This window comes from Pelophylax lessonae (genome assembly GCF_965119305.1).
Source record: "Pelophylax lessonae genome assembly, chromosome: 6".
Taxonomy (NCBI): domain Eukaryota; kingdom Metazoa; phylum Chordata; class Amphibia; order Anura; family Ranidae; genus Pelophylax; species Pelophylax lessonae.
This window is the reverse complement of record NC_138773.1, coordinates 78,883,451-78,903,718: the sequence shown is the minus strand read 5'-3', so window position 1 is coordinate 78,903,718 and position 20,268 is coordinate 78,883,451. Positions and strand designations below refer to the sequence as shown.

The 20,268-nt window shown below is 48.0% G+C and overlaps 1 protein-coding gene across 1 annotated transcript in view; it reads left to right on the top strand.

Annotated features, from left to right (window-relative positions):
- The window catches only part of COG7 (component of oligomeric golgi complex 7), a 119,055-nt gene that overhangs the window by 18,616 nt on the left and 80,171 nt on the right, over positions 1–20,268 (top strand). The window contains exons 6-7 of the mRNA XM_082260267.1: positions 1,293–1,375; positions 19,144–19,266. Of these exons, the coding sequence (XP_082116393.1) occupies positions 1,293–1,375; positions 19,144–19,266 (206 nt within the window). The remainder of the gene's footprint in view (positions 1–1,292; positions 1,376–19,143; positions 19,267–20,268) is intronic.

Below are 20,268 nucleotides of genomic sequence, written 5' to 3'. Positions count from 1 at the left end.
TCATCTGGGGCTGTTTATCACACTGTGGTAAAATGTAAAATCATATACAATATGTATGTGAGCGCCATCATATTTGCTCATTAAATGTACCTCCTGTGCTTCCTGGCTCCTTCCACAATTCTGCAACCAATTCAAAATTAAAATCTACAACCTTCTTGATCATTTCCTCTTTGGGGGGGGGGGGGGGGGCACAAAAGAATGCCCAGAAATATTTTTTTCTTCTTTGTGGCAGTAGATAAGATTAGTATTCGAATCGGTAAAAAATATAAAGTGACAGTTTCATTTCTTCCCAGCAGAGGGAGCTTTTGTACCATTATTCAAGATGGTTTAAAGCCCTATTAAAGCTTATTAAAACAGGTAGATGCATTCAATAGTGAGAAAAGAGGCTGTAGTATGTGGTTAAATTGTTCCCCAGGGTCAGCCCTAAGTACAGGACTGCAGCGGAGGGCCACTGGGCCCTGTGAGGGAGCTACCACCACCTTGGTCTGATTTCTTCCAAGTCAGAACAATAGTTCTGCAGACAGCAAAGCTTACACTTCTTGCTCATTGAACAGCTGTAGTTGTGACTCATTGGGAGATCTGTTGGACAGCTTCAGATTATAGTGGCTCTCCTCTGCAGCCTTGGATTTTGGGCTTGTTCTGGGGAGCAATTTAAACAATAAGAACAGTAAGAAAATCAATGTTAAGCTTTTTGATCACTATTGAATGTACCTACCTGTTTTTTAAATTTCAAGTGGGCTGCAACTCCTGAAAATCAAGTGAGCAGTAGGTGTGGATGAAAATGTTGTGCTTGGTACAAAAATTGGATCCCTACAGAGAGGGGGATTGTGATCGTAACCAGATGAGGTTCTGGTTGTGTTTCCCACCCCTCGGTTGGACTGCTTTTGCCAAAGGTTCAAGTCTTTCTGTGTTCATCAAGTACGAGACAGAAAATCCTTTTATTGTAGTCTATTGAAGGATACAAATCCCTCCCTCTGTGTTTCTGATCACGCTCTTGGTTCTTCTTTGATACAAAATTAAGACATGCTGGTATTAGAGGTTATCCTGGACTGTCCTATAGCTTTTATTGTTTGCTAGTATCTTCCCATAGGCAGCAGAATAACTCAGATTAAAGACTTCCTGTGTCCCTTCATTAACGCCAAGCCAAGTTTTGAAAGATGCAGAAAATGAATGCGGCATTAAGGCAGTTTTTTTTAAATTCTTGCTTTTTTTTTCTCCTCTTTTTGTGTGAAGTTGCTAAAACAGTGTGGTTCTTTTAGGAGATAAACAATGTTTCTTAACCCTTCTTACAGACCAGGCCAAGATGTTTGTGAAGGTATTCAGTGAGATTGATAGGATGCCACAGTTGCTGGCCTACTACTATAAATGCCACAAGGTATGTACACTTCTCTTTATGTCCCAGTGTTATACTGTTCATGTGTTCATCTACTAGAAGTTCTAGTTCCCCTGTAATGTGTAGAAATGAAAATGGTGTTTTCCAAGTCTTCTCCTTGCTGTACTTTTTTTCAGCCTTCAGTTTGACAGGTTTTCCTGATTCATTAAAGCCAATCTGCTGGAAAATCCCCCCCCCCCCCCTTTCCAAACACGCATTTCTATTCTTACAAGCTTAAAAAAAACACCTAACACCCTCTTTTTTTTTTTTTCTTTTTTATGTTTTTTTTACTCGCTTAAAGCCAGCCATAGTGGTTCGAATCTTAGCAAGTTCAGCAGGATCTGGCCAAGATTTGAACCATATATGGGCAGGCTGCTTGTACCCAACTTGTGTATAACCAGCCTGTCGGATTTTAATGTGATAAATGCCAGTGGTTAAAGCTGCTTGCGGTAATCACTGTGCATTCACAGTAGCTCCATGGGAGGGATTCTCCCATCAACACTGACTGTGTTGATGAGGGAGTCGAGCAATTTTCTTTCCTGCAACCATGGAATTTCTCTATCTATGGCTGGTTTTAGTAACATGTCGCATTACCCACTGCAGCTGCTCTTCAGCTAGTAAAGACCGGTCATACTTCTATATGGATAGAATATGGCTCACACCATGCACCACATCACAGAAATTCAAATAGACCATGTACAGGTAGGACGGGATTTTTTAGGTGCTCAAAATAGTAGTAGTAGGTTATTCACTGCAAAAGTCTTGGCCCTCTATTGACCTGTTGCTGCCCCTTGTTAGGAAATCAGCACATTGCTGGGGTCTTCAGGAACGTGCTGATGGGCAGTCAATGGGAAATATCCATTTCACAAAGGAGTAAAGTGAGAATTTATAGAAGGATCCTCCCACTCAACAGTCCAGAAGATAAAAAAAATTGTTGATGGGTTGTAATTTTTTTATTTTTTTTTTACTTTTATTTTTCGAGATGAGCTTAGAAAGTAAATCCTTAGCCAAAAAAACATTTTTTAATGATAGACTGGGGCTGAGATGCCTCCTTTTCATTTTGAAGGAGATCTCTCTTACGTCCTATTCCAGTTGTGGTGGTCATTGGGACAGGAACCAAAACGCCTTGCCTGGGAGAAGATCAGAAAAAAAAGCACCCTGCACAGTTGTTATAGACTTGAAGACACCTGGAAAAGTTAAATAAAAATGTATAAAATTAAATACAGACCTGGTACCTCAATGAGTCATGAAGCCATCTGGTAATGAAGGGCCTAGAGCCTGGATTTGGGATTACATTAAATGTATTAGAACATGCAGCTTCAAAGGGTTGGTCACTATGTAGCATACACACACAAACACATATATATATATATGTATGCGTGTGTGTGTATATGTACAGTATCTCACAAAAGTGAGTACACCCCTCACATTTTTGAAAATATTTTATTATATCTTTCCATGTGACAACACTGAAGAAATTACACTTTGCTACAATGTAAATTTAGCAAGTGTACAGCTTGTATAAGAGTGTAAATTTTCTGTCTCCTCAAAATAACTCAACAGACAGCCATTATTGTCTAAACTGTGGGCAAAATAAAGTGCGTACACCCTTAAGTGACAATGTCCAAATTGGGCCCAACTAGTCATTTTCTCTCCCCGTTGTCATGTAACTTGTTAGTGTTAAAAGGTCTCAGGTGTGAATGGGGAGCAGGCGTATTAAATTTGGTGTTATCGCTCTCACTCTTTCATAATGGTCACTGGAAATTCAACATGGCACCTCATTGCAAAGAACTCTCTGAGGATCTGAAACAAAGAATTGTTGCTCTACATAAAGTTAGCTTAGGCTATAAGAAGATTGCCAAGACCCTGAAACTGAGCTGCAGCATGGTGGCCAAGACCATACAGGGGTTTAACAGGACAGGTTCCACTCAGAATGGGCCTCACCATGGTCAACCAAAGAAGTTGAGTGCACATGCTCAGTGTCATATCCAGAGGTTGTCTTTGGGAAATAGACATATGAGTGCTGCCAGCATTGCTGCAGAGGTTGAAGGGCTGGGGGGCTGGGGGGGGGGGGGGGTTAGCCTGTCGGTGCTCAGACCATATGCCACACACTGCATCAAATTGGTCTGCATGGCTGTTGTCCCAGAAGGAAGCGTCTTCTAAAGATGATGCACAAGAAAGCCGGCAAATAGTTTGCTGAAGACAAGCAGACCAAGGACATGGTTTACTGGAACCATGTCCTGTGGTCTGATGAGACCAAGATAAACTTATTTGGTTCAGATGGTGTCAAGCGTGTCTGGCGGCAAACAGGTGAGGAGTACAAAGACAAGTGAGTCTTGCCTACAGTCAAGCATGGTGGTGGGAGTGTTATGGCCTTGGGCTTTATGAGTGCTGCTGGCACTGGGGAGCTACGGTTCATTGAGGGAACCATGAATGCCACCATGTACTGTGACATACTGAAGCAGTGCCCTATACCCCTCCCTTCGGAGACTGGGCCGCAGGGCAGTATTCCAACATAACGACCCCAAACACACCTCCAAGACAACCACTGCCTTGCTAAAGAAGCTGAGGGTAAAGGTGATGGACTGGCAAAGCACGTCTCCAGACCTAAACCCTATTGAGCATCATGAGGCATCCTCAAATGGAAGGTGGAGGAGCGCAAGGTCTCTAACATCCACCAGCTGATGTCGTCATGGAGGAGTGGAAGAGGACTCCAGTGGCAACTTCTGAAACTCTGGTGAACTCCATGCCCAAGAGGATTAAGGCAGTGCTGGAAAATAATGGTGGCCACACAGTGATATTCTGTGCTAGCACTGACCAATCAAAATTGTTCTGATCAATCCCAGAAGCCCTGCAGAAAGTAGGGGAAGAAGCAGAAGTTTCATATGCTTGGTTCGCTGGACCAGCTGCGTGGGCATTGACAGCGATTCACCTGCAGAGGTAAGTACAGCAGGGACCGGGAGTAGAGGCTAAAGGATGTTCATCTTTTCATTTTTTTTATGAAAGAGTGAACACTTTAATTATAAAAATGTAATAATTGTGTGTAATTGCTAGTGCCTTGTACAGCCATTTGTGTAGCAGTTGGTTTCTGTGATCATGTGTACATCTACTACTTTTGGGCCTATGGCCATGATACATACCTCTTAGATATCCATTGAAGGTAAACCATGTTTATGCCTTGTCAGCAGTGAACAAACAGTGCCTTGTCAGCAGTGGTTTCTTAAATTTACATAATAATTTGAACAACCCCAGCAGAGACTGATAACCAGCTTTTATGTACCAGTGTAGGTCTGTGTGTTTGACAAACAATGACACAGAATGTCCTTTTGTTCCAGTAGGAAAAGGGCCCAGTCTCTGGGAGGTGTGCAGCGTCCTATAATACTTCAGGACAGTACATACTGTAACACTGGGGAACCTAGTGACGTCTTCTCCCTTTCTGCCAAATTTTAGATGTTTGATTTAATTGTGACCCCTTCACTGCCAACACAGTGGGTGGGGATCATTAAAACAAATTCACTCTGCTGTAAGTCCAAACTGCTTATCTGTGTTGTGCAAGACTAAGATTTCCTATAAAACATTGGGTACATATCTGTTCTGTACGGTAAGAATGTGACCTACCCCCATTGACTGTAGCTGAGGTGTGTTATCAATGACAAAGAGCAATCATGTGTTCCTGTGTTGCTCAACCAAAAAAAAAAAAAAATTGTATTAAGTGAAAATATGCTGCAGTTGAAATTAAAGTTGAAATAGAAAACTAAGCTTTGAAATGTCTACCTCTGACCTCTTCTGCTCTTCATGCACTGATTTTGTGTACTCTTCGGCTTTTTTTTTGCATGGTTTATGGTTCCTTACCATACTGTTCCACTCCTATATACAGCTCCCCCACCCTATTCTCTGCATACTGTGATGCCTTTCTCTACTATTGTCTGGTTCTTTTTATATGTCCCTTTTATTTTTGTCCACTTCTATGCAGCCCGTCAGACCATCTTATGAAGGCAGGGTGTTCCTCTGTACTGATGCTGCAATCTCACCCGGGGCCGATTCTAGGACACCGGACACTATTCCCCCGGACACTATTCTCCCAGACACTATTCCCCCGGACATTATCCCCCCCCCGGACATTATCCCCCCCCCCCCCCCCGGACAATATCCCCCCTGGACATTATCCCCCCTGGACATTATCCCCCCGGACATTATCCTCCCTGGACAATATCCCCCCTCTAACCCTAACCCTATGTCCAGGGGGGTGTTTTCCAGGGGGATATTGTCCAGGGGGATATTGCCCGGGAGATGTTGTCCCGGGGGGATAATGTCCGGGGGGATATTGTCCTGATACCCCCGGGACCCCAGTTTACTTCTGCCTTGGCCCTCAAGCATAAGTGTAGCTAAAGGCAATTTTTTTTTTTGATAGGGTGGAGAGGGATTAGAACATTTTGTCAGTTTTTTTTTTTTTTTTTTTTATAAATTCACTGTTTATTGAAAAAGGAATAGGCATACAGCATATGTAAGAGCAGTGGTACATGTCCAAAAACAGTAGGCAAACAGAAGAAAATGTACAAGGTAATAAGTGAAAACACATCTCAGGACATATGGTCCAACATAGATAAATGCGAGAGGTAAGAACCAAGAGTCGACAACAGGGCGTTGGCCCTCCGAAAAGGTCTCAATCCCTATCCCCGCCGACATCCATCAAATGGCCGGCCTATGGGGGCAGGGAGGGACCGATCCGGCGGCCCGCCTCACTTTTAAATTCCGAGAGGCAGGTAGGTTACGTATGCCTAAAGAAAATACAATCTCAAAAGAAAAGGAAGCCATAGAGCAGAGAAGGGAGGGAGGAGACTAAGAATGGGAAGGAGGAGAAGAGAAAAAAAAAAAAAAAAGGGGGGGGGGGCGGTGGCGGCCCCCCGGTCCGCCGACAGCCAGCTAGGCGATCAAAGTTTTATATTCATCGGAGAAGCTGAATTCATGCCAATAGTACCATCGTTTGAGAAATTTCTCCCTAATGCCCCTGTCAGTCGCAACAAGGTCCTCCATTTCATTGATATGTGCCACTTTACGCAGCCACAACGCCACCGTGGGAGATTGTGCCTGTTTCCAGAGAAGAGGGATACAGCTCTTTGCCGCCGTAAGCAGGAGCGGCAAAATTGATTTCCGATAAGAAGACCGTGGAAAGCTATTGTGGTGGAGAAGGAAGAGAGCAGGGCTCAAAGTGAGGGTATGATCTGTGAACTTCTGCGAAATACGCATCACTTCCTGCCAGAAGGGTTGCAGTCTGTTGCAAGACCAGAAGACGTGGAGGAGGGATCCCACCTCCTCCCCACATCGCCAGCAGAGGTTCGAACATGAAGGGAACATCTTATGCAGTCTGGCTGGGGTGTAGTACCATCTGGTTAAGAGCTTATAGCCCGCCTCCTGATACTTGGAGCACATGGAAGTCTTATAGGTGAAAAAGAAAATGCGCTCAACCTGGTGGTCCGAGAGAGAGAGCCCTAGGTCCCTTTCCCAGTGAGTCAGGTACAGGGGTCTGAAGGATGGATCGGAGCCTGATAAAAGGCGGTAGAGCAGAGATATAGTATGGCGCAAGGGAGAGTCCGATGCACAAAGTTCCTCAAAAGGAGTAAGGCGTCTCGTGAACGAGGTTGCCGGTGGCAGGGATTGCAGGAAGTGAGCCAGCTGTATCTTTTGCCAGAACGACAATGTGGCATAGGTGTGATCCGAGAAGAGAGTTTGCCGAGAGATCCAACGACCACGGACAATGAAGTGTCTAGCTTGGTGACGACCGTTGGTCTTCAAGGCGCGAAAACCTGGGTCAGTCAGGCCTGGGGAGAAGTCCTGGTTATCGAGCACCGGGAACAGAGGTGAAGGAAAGGTCGCGATGGAGCCCTCTCTACACAGCCTGCGACCCACCGCCAGGGTGGCCCCTATGGTCGGGTGAGCCGAGGTCCCGCGCGGTAGGGCAGAGGCTCCCCAGAACAGAGACTCCGGCGAAGAGTCACCAAAGCTCCGTTCAATGCGCACCCATTGTTTCAGTGAACCATGTACATGCCAGTCCAGAATCCTGGCTAGGTGGCACGAGGCATAATATAGCGACGCGTCTGGGAAGGCCATGCCGCCACTCAGTTTGGGCATACGAAGAACCCTGAGCGCCAGGCGGGGGGAGCTCCGAAGCCACAGAAACCTGCGGAACACCTCATTGATCTTCCGAAGGAAGGTCTGGGGGACAGAGATAGGAAGGGCTTGCAACACATAAAGCAGACGGGGCATGACATTCATTTTTATGATGTTACAGCGCCCGAACCATGAGAACATTCCCTTCTGCCAGCCCTCCAAATCCTTCCGGATATGCACTAGTAGAGGAGGGAAGTTGCATTCGAAGATGCGATCAGGACGGTTAGGGAGAAAAACGCCCAGATATTTAATATGCGAAGAACTCCATTTAAAGGGAAAATCCCTCTGAAGAAGGGTCAGTAAGGCCGGAGGCACGGAGACCGGGAGGGCTTCAGATTTCTGATGGTTGATTTTATATGAAGATAGCTCTTCATAGTTGCGGAACTCCTTCATAAGATTAGGCAGGGAGAGAAGGGGCTTGGATAAGAAGAAGAGGAGGTCGTCTGCATAAGCCGCCACCTTTGGGGCGAGCGACGTAGAGACCCAGATTCCACCTATATCAGTATTCGCCCTAACCAATCTCAAGAAAGGCTCCAGGGTCAGAACAAAAATCAGCGGGGAAAGAGGGCATCCCTGCCTTGTCCCATTGGATATTTCCAAAGGGCCGGAGAGCAAGCCGTTGATCTTAACGCAGGCCGACGGGCGAGAGTAAATCGCACCAATCCAGGACAACATGCGTTGTCCCAGCCCAATATGTCTCATGGTCTCCATAAGGAAGACCCAATTCACCCGATCAAACGCCTTTTCGGCGTCCGTCGAGAGGAGCAGCATGGGGATCCTCCGGGCGCACGCCAAGTGCAGCAGGTCAATAGCCTTCGTGGTGTTGTCCCTTGCTTCCCGGGAGGGTACAAAGCCCACTTGATCATCGTCCACCAGTTGCGGGAGCAGGGGGGCCAAACGAGAGGCCAGGATCTTGGTGAACAATTTCAAGTCCACATTAAGGAGCGAAATAGGCCTGTAGCTCTGGCAAAGGAGGGGGTCCTTACCCTCCTTCGCTATCACCGTGATGTGAGCGCGGAGGGAGTCCACTGGGAACTCCGCCCCTGAACCCGCTGCGTTGTATGCGGCAAGAAAGTGGGGAGCCAGAATGTCCTCAAAACTTTTATAGTAGGCCAGAGAGAAGCCATCTGGCCCCGGCGCCTTGCCACTCTGAGCTCCCGCCACGGCCCCCGAGAGTTCGGCCGAGAGGAGGGGCTCATCCAATCGTTCTAGAGCCTCTGTGGGAAGACCGGGGAGCCCGGAGGTCTGCAAGTACGTCCTGATCCGAGAGCGGAGCGCTGCCCGGGCCGGCGAAGATGAATCTGGAGCCAGATTGTATAATGAGGAATAGTACCTGCGGAAGGCCTCAGCAATATCCTCCGTGGTGTGGACCTTTCGTCGCGACGAGGAGAGAATTTCTGGGATGAACGTCTGTGCCCGCTGTTTTCGTAAGGCTCGTGCAAGGATCCTGCCACATTTATTCCCATGCTCATAGAACACGCGTCTGCATTTGGCTAACGAAGCCTTCGCTTTGAAAAGGGCCAAGGAGCGCAGTTGATCCCGAAGAACAGTCAGCTCCTGAAGGGCCGATTGTGCCAGCGTTCTCTTGTGGGTGGCCTCTAGCGAAGCTATACGCTTCAGAAGATCCTGTACCTGTTGTGTCCGTGCACGTTTGCGTTGAGACCCTAATTTAATCAGGACCCCCCGCATGTAAGACTTATGAGCCTCCCATACCATTAGCGGCGAACTTTCCGGAAGAGCATTAGTCGCAAAGAACCCCCTAAGTTCGGTCCTAAGTTCCTCCAGGAGGCTAGGATCCTGGAGGAGACCGTCATTGAGCCGCCACTGCCATTGACGTGTCTCCGGGGTGCGCAGGTCCATCTCAAGGATCACCGGCGCATGGTCGGAGACAGTGATGGAGCCAATAGACGCCGACACTACACGCCCCAGCAGGGCTTGGGGAACCAGAAAATAATCGATGCGCGAGTAGGAGTCATGGGGAGAAGAGTAAAAAGTGTAGTCTCTAGTGGTCGGATGGAGGACCCTCCACGCATCAACTAGATGAAAGGCGTGAAAGCCCTTCTTAAGTCGCTTTAGCGCCGCGTAGGATATGTGGGAAGTTCCGCGAGAAGCGTCCAGGATCGGATCCAGGACAAAATTGAGGTCGCCTCCAAGGAGAACCTGACCTTCCATAAAATCGTGGAGTTTGGAGAGCAATGATTCTAGGAACGGGACCTGTTCCGTATTGGGCAGGTATAAGTTGACCAGGGTGACCAATACAGAGCCCAGACGACCCTTCACAAATAGAGCCCTGCCCATCTCGTCGCTCCACGAGTCTAAGCACGTCCACGGGGTTTGGCTACCTATCAAAATGCTAACCCCTCTTGATCTGGAATCAGGCGAGCAACTGTGGTAGACAGTGGGAAACCGTCTGCCCCCCAATGAAGGGATTTTGGCAATTCTGAAATGGGTCTCCTGCAGGAAGCCAACGTGGGCCCGAAGGCGATGAAGGTCAGTCAGAACCATGGAGCGCTTTTCGGGGGTATTGAGCCCCTTCACGTTGAGCGATGCCAGGCGGATGGGATCAGCCGGGCGGGCAGCCATCACCACCGAAGGGGAGGGGGGAGGAAGAGGTAAAGGGGGGGGAGAGAAAAAAAAAAAAAAAAAAAAAAAAAGGGGGGGGGGGAGGGGGAAATGAGAAGAGAAGGGCAAGAAAGAGGGAGTAGGAGGGGAAAAGCACAGAGAGAAACGAAGAACCACGAAACTACAGTGCCAGCAGCACAGTGAGAGCTAGTCTCAAATCGCCTAGGGTTCCAGACCCACCACCCAAAGACCGAGTGGGGCGTGGGGAACCCCGGAAAAACAAAATCCTATGGGGGGAACGGGGAAGGCCACACCGAAAAGAGGATGGTGACCGCTCCCCTCCCATCCCATGTCGACCTAGAAAAAGGTGATATGTGAGCATCATACAAGGAATATAAACATTGAGGAACATCGGAGGAAGCACCGCCAGTCCGAGGCGGGGAACATAGTGATCTGAACATTGAGCCATAAAAAAAAAAAAACAATAACAGAAATTAACTAAACAGCCAAGAGCAAGGAAGGACGGCCCAGAGCGCCGGCTCCCAGGGCCGCACCCCCCGACAGACCACAAGGGCCCCAGGGACCGCAGCCCCACAAGCCCCCGCAAGGGACCCCCCCCCCCAAAAAAGGACAAAAAATATCAAGGGTCGCAGCAAATAGCAAGGCCCCGGGCAGGGAAAAAACGGGGGGGAGGAGGGGAAAAGGGAAGGGGGGCGAGGTGGGAGGGGGAATGTGGCCAAGAAGGAAGGGCAAGGAAGGAAGGAAGAGGGGGGAGGGGGAAGATAGGGAGGAAGGAAGAGAGGGGGAGGAATGGAGGGAGAGGGGGAGGGAAAGGAAGGGAGAGGGAAAGGGGAGGGGGAGGGAAAGGGGGGAGGGGAGAGGGGAGAGGGGAAGGGGAGGGGGGAGAGGGGAAGGGGAGGGGGAGGGGAAAGGGGAGGGGGAGGGGAAAGGGGAGGGGGAGGGGATTGAGGAACCCCAACACTGCCTCCAGCCCAGCACACCTATCAAAAGGCTGTTAAAGAGACACGGAGCTGTCAGTGATAGCAGAGGTGAAGGGCAGCCTGACTTTCTACACAAACCCCTAACACATGAGATCGACAAGATCCTAACAGTTACCATACCAGTTACTACATAGGTCTGTCCAAGCGGTAGGCATGTCCCCGACTGTGGCAACACCGGCAGAGCAGCACGGGGCCCCGCGGGACCCCCGAAGAGGATCCTCTGTGAGAGCCAGATCCCCCCCCCCCCACATGCTCGCCATGACCCCCCGCAACAAATATCCCCACATGCAGCCAGCATGAGGCCACAGTCCAGGGCCTGCAGGTGCTAGGTCGCCATATCCCATCCCAGCACAAGACCCCTAGAGCCGGCCCAGCATATCCCTCCCCGCTCCCCCAGTCTGCCAGATAAACCCCCGGCAGGTGAAACCCAGGACAGGGAGAGGGCAGCCGGGAGGCACAGTCAAGCAGGGCAGTCCGCAAAAGCAGTCAGCGAAAGGGGGACAGCAGCATGCAGGGGGTGCGAGCGTGAGGTTCACCAAGGAAGCAGCAGTCCAGCGGGAGATGAAAGGGGGGCCATGCCTCAACAGACCATTCAAAGCCGATGGGGTGCCGGACCTCAGAGTACGCACCAGAGACAGCAGCGTGCGGGGTGCGATGGACAATGGGCTAGCTGGAGACGTCAGGGATCGGGACCAAGGTAAGGGCTAGAATCAGGGAAGGAGGGGGCCATACTCACACACCTCGTCCTAAGTCTCCGGTGCAGCGACTCCCGAACTTTGCGGAGGCGGACCCCGATACTGCCGACGCTGCCTGCGGGGGAGCGGAGAGCCCAAGCCACGGGGATCCCGGCGTTGGTCACGGTCCGGAAGCAGGGCCAGCCAGTCCGGGAGCTCCACCCGTTCGATGCCGAGGAAGTCACAGAGAGACGGCAGGTCTGCGTGCTTGCGAAGCACAAAGATCGATCCATTCCTCCGCACCGTCAGCTGTAGGGGGAATCCCCATCGATAGGTGATCTCAGGCGCCCGGAGCCTCTCCAGCAGCGGTTTAAGCATCGCTCGGCGTTGCAGTGTGCCCCGAGCCACATCCGGGAATATCTGAATGGTAGCGCCATCAAAGTCAATGGGGCCCTTGGACCAAGCCTCCCGGAGCACCCGTTCCTTCAATGAGTACCGATGCAGGCGGCAGATAACGTCCCTGGGTCTAGCTGGATCAGTGGGTCGCGCTCCCAAGGCTCGATGGACCCGATCAAACTCCAGGGTGACCGGAGGATCCGGCGGGAGGACACGGGACAGCACAGCTCTCACAGTTTCTGCAAGGTCTTCCGGGCCAGTGGCTTCAGGTAAGCCCCGAAGCCGTAAGTTGTTGCGACGGCTCCGGTTCTCAATGTCCTCCATCCTCAGTTGATGAGCGGCAAGGACTTCAGTGTGTCCGACCTGGGTCTGTTCCAGCCGGGATATCCTGGTCTGCAGCGAGCCGATCACAGACTCTCCCGCCGTCACTCGTCCCTCCAGGGAGGCCACCTCGCCCCCCAGCTGTTGGAAGTCCCGCCGGTGTTGGTCCGCCACCTGTGCCACCATCACCTCCATGTCCGCCTTCGTGGGAAGGGCCCTGAGGAGAGTCCAGATGTCCTGTATATCCCCCAGTTGAGACGGCATGTTGGAGGCAGCCACGGGGGAGGCGGCAGGGAGCACAGGGGAACTGCGTGTAGGCGAGGATGCAGCCATCGGGCCAGGTCCCCCACGTGGCGTCAGAGTCAGGACCCGCGGTGTAGAGCTGGCGGACTCCGGGAAGAAGGCTCGGATCGGGGTTACCGAGGGGGTCCTCAAGGAAGAGGCTGTAGCGGGCTTAGTTCTCCTCTTCCTGCGGACGCTCATAGCAGCGAAAAAAAGCAGGCAATGGTCGACTAGGGTGGCCGGAGAGCGGGAGCACCAAGTTAAAACGTCCTCACACCGCCATGTCCAAGCCACGCCCCCTTGTCAGTTTTTTTATTGCGGTCTGTGCCCCCATTAAGGAGATTCACCCTCTCTATTTGTCCTTTTTACCATTCTCATTGAAAGTAAAAGAAAATCCCAAATTTTGGGTTGTCCCCAGAAAAGTAATAGAGGGGAAATCTTCCTATAGGGACACTAGTTCTGGTGACCGGGGGGTCCCAAAGAAATTCCCTTAATTTTCAGGGATTTCCTGTCACTTCACTATCACCTGTTTGGCTATGGGACGGAAAGTGAAGGTAAATCTCCCTAATGGGACACATGATAATGAAAAAAAATCAGATGGGCTATATTCTTCCCTTGCCCTATCCAAAATGGGAAAAAAAAAGTTTTGCCTACAGTTCTACTTTTAAACTGGCAATCCCCGTAAGCGATCTGTACACTAAAAGACCCTGTATATTGACTTGATTTTCATGGTATTCCCTAGAGAGAGGCAGTGGAAGTATTTACCAGTTTGCTCCAAGAACCATTTTTATAAATTAGGAGCCTATGAATATGTCTGCAATATTTTTACTTACAGGAGTGATACATGCTGTATATTGATTGTAACAAGCACAGTATTTTTTTGGTGTTGCTGTCTTCTTAGAGTTATTGAATCATCTGTATACACTGCTCAAAAAAAAAATTAAAGGAAGACTTTGAAAACACATCAGATCTCAATAGGGAAAAATATCATGCTGGATATCTATATGGATATGGACTGGGTAATGTGTTAGGAACAAAAGGATGTCACATCATTTGATGAAAATGGAAAATTATCAACCTACAAGGGGCTGATATCAAAGACACCCCGAAAATCAAAGTGAAAACAATGATGCAGCAGGCTGTTCCATTTTGCTGAAATTTCATTGCATCAACTAAAATGGTACTCAGTAGTTTGTATGGCCCCCACGTGCTTGTATGCATACATGACAATGTCGGGGCATGCACCTAATGAGACGACGGACGGTGTCCTGGGATGTTTCCTCCCAGATCTAAACCAGGGCATCACTGAGCTCCTGAACAGACTGAGGTGCAACCTGGTGGCTTTGGATGGACCGAAACCTAATGTCCTAGAGGTTTTCAATTGAATTTAGGTCAGGCAAGCATGGGGGCCATTCAATGGTATCAATTTCTTCATCCTACAAGAACTGGCTGCATACATTTACCACATGAGGTCGGGCATTATCATGCACAAGGAGGAACCTAGGACCCACTGCACCAGCGTAGGATCTGACAATAGGTCCAAGGATTTCATCCCGATACCTATTGGCAGTCAGGGTGCCATTTTCTAGCCTGTAGAGTTCTGTTTGTTCCTCCATGGACGATGTTTCAGGCAGCATATTTTTCTCCACGGCTTCTCCAGACCCTTTCACGTCTGTCACACGTGCTCAGGGTGAACCTGCTCTCATCTGTTAAAAGCACAAGGTTCCAGTGGCGGACCTGCCAATTCTGGTGTTCAATGGCAAATGCCAATCGAGCTCCATGGTTTCGGGCATTGAGCACTAGAGAACGTCTGGCCCTTTGGCCACCGTCATGCCTGTTTCTGATTGTTTGGTCAGAGACATTCACACCAGTGGCCTGCTGGAGGTCATTTTGTAGGGCTCTGGCAGTGTTCATCCTGTTCCTCCTTACACAAAGGAGCAGATACCGCTACTGCTGATAGGTTAAGGACCTTCTACGGCCCCTGTCCAGCTCTCCTAGAGTAACTGCCTGTCTCCTGGAATCTCCTCCATGTTCTTGAGACTGTGCTGCTAGACACGGCAAACCTTCTGGCAATGGCACGTATTGATGTGCCATCCTGCAGGAGTTTGGCTGCCTGTGCAACCTCTATAGCAGGGATCCTCAAACTACAGCCCTCCAGCTGTTACAGAACTACACATCCCATGAGGCATTTTAAAACTCTGACATTCACAGACATGACTAGGCATGATGGAAATTGTAGTTCTTGAACAACTGGAGGGCTAAAGTTTGAAGACCCCTGCTCTATAGGGTCCAGGTTTCGCCTCATGCTACCAGTAGTGACACTGACCCTAGCCAAATGCAAAACTAGTGAAAAACTGTCAGAAAAGATCAGTAGGTAAAAAAATGGCAGTGGCCTCCACCTGTAAAACCATTCCTTTTTTGGAGTCATCTCATGTGTTGCCCATCTAGTGCACCTGTTGTTAATTTCACTAACACCAAAATAACTGAAACTGATTACCAATCAGTTCTGCTACTTAACTGACCAGATCGATATCCCAGGAGTTTGACTTGATGCTATACTCTGATTAAAAAGTGTTCTTTAAATTTTGCAGTGTTTTTAAAGTGTTTACTAAACCCACAACAGTAAAATTAATACGTGTATGCAAAAAATTAATGCTTGTTATTTTCACTGTGAAAAGGCTTTTTGATACTGTCTCCTCTGATCTTCCCCTTTTTTGACTGTCCACAATCCATCTGCTGATAGTACAGAGCCTTAAGGGCACTCTGCACATGCTAGTCAGTTTGGTATGCATTGCTAGATAGGTTTTTTTTTTTTTTTTTGGAAGGGGGCATGTGATCAGCACAGGGCCAATGAGCATTGTCCAGACAGAGGGTCAGGGGTCATCCAGCCTCATGGGGCAGTCAGAGGAGAATGAAAACTCCTCCAGCAAGCTTTAGCCAGTTCTTGGCCTAGACACTGATAGAAGTCACAGGACTGCAATATACTGTTGATGAGAAAAGGTATTTAGCAGTTTGTATTTACTAAAATAATTGCATTTCCATATCCTGTGTACTGTATTTAGTAAAACGTTAACCCTTTTACTGCTGCCGCTGTATGTTTAATGACAGCAGCCACATATTTGTTTACCTTTATGAGAGCTAGCTTTAGGCTCTCTTCCCCCCCCCCCCCCCCGAGAAAAAAAAATGATTCCTGGGCTCATCTGTATCTTGCGGGAACCAAGGAATCATTTTTTATTAGGGCCAGGTTCCAACTAGCTGTTGCAGTTATTTGTATGTCAACATCCAAAATACGGCATTGCACATTACGTGCCTTATGTTCAGGTGCCACTTGTTTTAAATAACACACTAGAGCACTAACCCATTGGATCTCTGACATAACTGAATTGCAGCACATTACTGTGTGCTCTGGTGCACTGTGCCAGAAAAAAGTGCTAAATGTCTGTTTTGTTTTTTTTCCGTCTGTTGAAGTGTGTTAGCAGCTCATTCATTTGAATCGGCTACCTTAACAAAACACACTAGAAAAGTTGTGACCAAAATGTGGATAGGCCCTTAGAGAACCTTAAGCCGGCTCTTCAAAATTAAAAAAAATTGGTGCTGTTAATGTTAGACTTACGGCGGTAGCAGGAAGAGGATTGGAATAAAAAATCATCCATTCCTATATCTCTCCTATGAACAATGAACCTGGAAGTGCTCATCTCTGAGCACTTCTAGGTTCAGAGCTGTAAGTTGTTTTAGAACAACTAGTGTTACATTACTCTAGATATAAAATAGTAATTTTTTGTCTGAATATATATATATATATATATATATATATATATATATATATATATATATATATATATATATAATTTATTTTATTTTTTTAAAGAATTTTGCATATGATATTTGCAAAAAGAGCAAGGAGTTAATTAGAGCTAGTTAAGGATGGCAGGGGATTAATCAGGACTTAAATAGAAAAATAGAATAAAAAAAAATACTTCTTCAAAGTTTGCTTTCTATATTAAATTTTACACATGTTGTAATTGGGTGCTCTTGACAGCTGCAGCTAATTACATTTTTTTTTCTTTTACATTTTAACAAGCCGTAATGCTGGGTGTGACTGACGTTTTCTTAACCTGTACTTAACCATATTGTATTTATTTTTTTGTTAGCCCAGCCCATGTGTCACAATGAAATTAAATCATTAATAAATAATTGAATACAAATGTTTATATGGTGTTTTTAAAAACTTGCAGTTGCTTAAGAATGAATTGCATATGCGTTAAGAAACACAGTGGATAGCCATGTTGGAAGAAGCTGTGATTTTATATTTTGGGTTGAAATTCCTAAAATGTATATAAAATGAAGTATTGTAGGATTGTAAACATGTGAGCACTAGGTGGCAATATAGAGCTTTACAGTTAATATTGTAGGCACTCCGCAGGTCCTGTTAGTCTTACTAGGGTCTCTTTTTATAGACTATGAATATATTTTTTTTCAATTAGCTTTTTATGTAAGTGAAGTTGTCACTTCTGTTAAGTGTTTAGACACTTAAAAAAAAAAATGACACAAGGTAACTTGCAAATCTATCACTAGCAGTTGCATATCTGTCACTGCCATTTCAATGACAGATGAACTTGCTTAGTCATAGGACAGTAAGTACTTAGGTTAAAAAAGAGACATCAAGAAAAACCAGTCAAGCACCTTGTATTCTCAGAATCCCAAACCTATTGCTTCAGAGGAAAGCCAGAAACGTTTAAGGATGATCGTAAATCCACTACAGCCTTGGTGCCCAACCTACGGCCCAGGGGCCACATGCAGTCCTTAAGCTTTTTTTTATGCAGGCTTTGGGGCTCCCACAGACACTAATGTGTTTCCCTATTTCTCTTTTGTAGCAGTGATTTATAGCAGTCTCTTGTGATTTGTCTCCTTAAGCATATCCTCAGACTCCAAAAACTACTATAGCATGTTCATTGTCTCTGAAAGTCTCCTGAAGCATGTCTGAAGTCTCTGACCATCTCCTGCATTATATCTGCAATATCTGACCACCTCCTACATTACGTGACCATCTCCTTTACCATAGCCACAGTCTCTGACCATCTCTTGTATATTGTCCGCAATCCCTGACCATCTCTTGTATATTGTCCGCAATCCCTGACCATCTCTTGTATATTATCCGCAATCCCTGACCATCTCTTGTATATTGTCCGCAATCCCTGACAATGTCTTGTATAGTGTTCTGCAATCCCTGACCATCTCTTGTATCCTGTCTGCAATCCCTGACCATCTCTTGTATAGTGTCTGCAATCCCTGACCATCTCTTGTATCCTGTCTGCAATCCCTGACCATCTCTTGTATATTGTCCGCAATCCCTGACAATGTCTTGTATAGTGTCTGCAATCCCTGACCATCTCTTGTATCCTGTCTGCAATCCCTGACCATCTCTTGTATCCTGTCTGCAATCCCTGACCATCTCTTGTATCCTGTCTGCAATCCCTGACCATCTCTTGTATCATGTCTGCAATCCCTGACCATCTCTTGTATAGTGTCTGCAATCCCTGACCATCTCTTGTATAGTGTCTGCAATCCCTGACCATCTCTTGTATCCTGTCTGCAATCCCTGACCATCTCTTGTATCCTGTCTGCAATCCCTGACCATCTCTTGTATCCTGTCTGCAATCCCTGACCATCTCTTGTATCCTGTCTGCAATCCCTGACCATCTCTTGTATCCTGTCTGCAATCCCTGACCATCTCTTGTATATTGTCCGCAATCCCTGACCATCTCTTGTATAGTGTCTGCAATCCCTGACCATCTCTTGTATCCTGTCTGCAATCCCTGACCATCTCTTGTATAGTGTCTGCAATCCCTGACCATCTCTTGTATCCTGTCTGCAATCCCTGACCATCTCTTGTATATTGTCCGCAAATCCCTGACCATCTCTTGTATAGTCTCTGCAATCCCTGACCATGTCTTGTATAGTGTCTGCAATCCCTGACCACCTCTTGTATCCTGTCTGCAATCCCTGACCATCTCTTGTATCTTGTCCGCAATCTCTCACCATCTCTTGCATTATATCTGCTGTCTGAACATCTGTGTCGTGTCTGCCGTCTCTGACCATCTCTTGACTCCTGTCCACAGTCTCTGACCATTTGCTATGTTATGTTCACAATTGCTGACCATCTCATGTACCATGCAGATAGTCTTTTACAATACCCTACTGTTTGTCTGCTGTCTCTGGCACTTAATTTTAGATGCGGCTCTTTTGTGATATCGAGAGCTGCATTTGAGACCCTCCATGTCACAAAAGTTGACCGCTGTTGTGCTAGAGGTTTGGATGTAGAGTTTGCCTAAGCGTGGTTCTAAACCTTTTTTATGTTTAACATTAGGTACAGCTGGTATCTGTGTGGCAAGAGTTGTGTCAGAGTGAGATGCCCTTGGATCGACAGCTAACGGATTTCTATGATACCTTGTTGAGTGCATGGCACACACAGCTCCAGTGGGTCTCCCAGGTATGCCGAGTACACTTGACTTGCCTTTATTGAGGAATATATAAATATTACTTTCAGAGAATGTGCAGTAATATATATAGGGGGATGAGGGGGTCCGTGTAAAGGATTTTTTAAGTCCACCATTTTTTTATTTCCCTCAGTCTGACATGCTGTCAGATATTGTGCAGCTATTTTCGCTGTCCAGCTCCTCTTCTCTCTCTCTCCACCTCTCTCCCCCCCTATCTCTCCCCCCTCTCTATCTCCCCCCTCTCTCTCTCTCTCTCTCTCTCTCCCCCCCTCTCTCTATCTCTCCCCTCTCTCTATCCCCCTCTCTCTATTCCCCTCTCTCTCTCCCCCTCCCCCCTCTCTCTCTCCCTCTCTCTCTCCCTCCCCTCTCTCTCCCTCCCCCTCTCTCTCTCTCCCCCTCTCTCCCTCTCTATCCCCCCCATCTCCCCCTCTCTCGCCCACTCTCTCTCCCTCCCCCATATCCCCCCCCTCTCTCTCCGCCCCCTCTCTCTCTCTCCCCCTTCTCTCTCTCCCCTCTCTCTCCCCCCTTCTCTCTCTCCCTCCCCCCTCTCTCTCCCCCCATCTCCCCCCCTCTCTCTCTCTTCTCTCTCCCCCTCTCGCTCCCCCCCCTCTTGCTCTCCCCCCTCTCTCTCCCTCCCCTCTCTCTATCTCTCTCTTTTCTCCCCTCTCTCTCTCTCTCTCTCTCCCCCCCCCTCTCTCTCCCCCTCTCTCTATTCCCATCTCTCTATCCCCCTCTCTCTATCCCCCTCCCCCCTCTCTCGCTCTCCCCCATCTCTCTCCCCCCTCCCCCCTCTCTCTCTCCTCTCCTCTCTCTCTCTCTCTCTCTCTCTCTCTCTCTCCCCCTCCCCTCTCTCTCCTCTCTCCCCCTCCCTCTCTCTCCTCTCTCCCCCTCCCCTCCTCTCTCTCTCCCCCTCCCCTCTCTCTCTCTCTCTCCCCCTCCCCTCTCTCTCCTATCTCCCCCTCTCCTCTCTCTCCTCTCTTTCTCTTTCTCTCTTT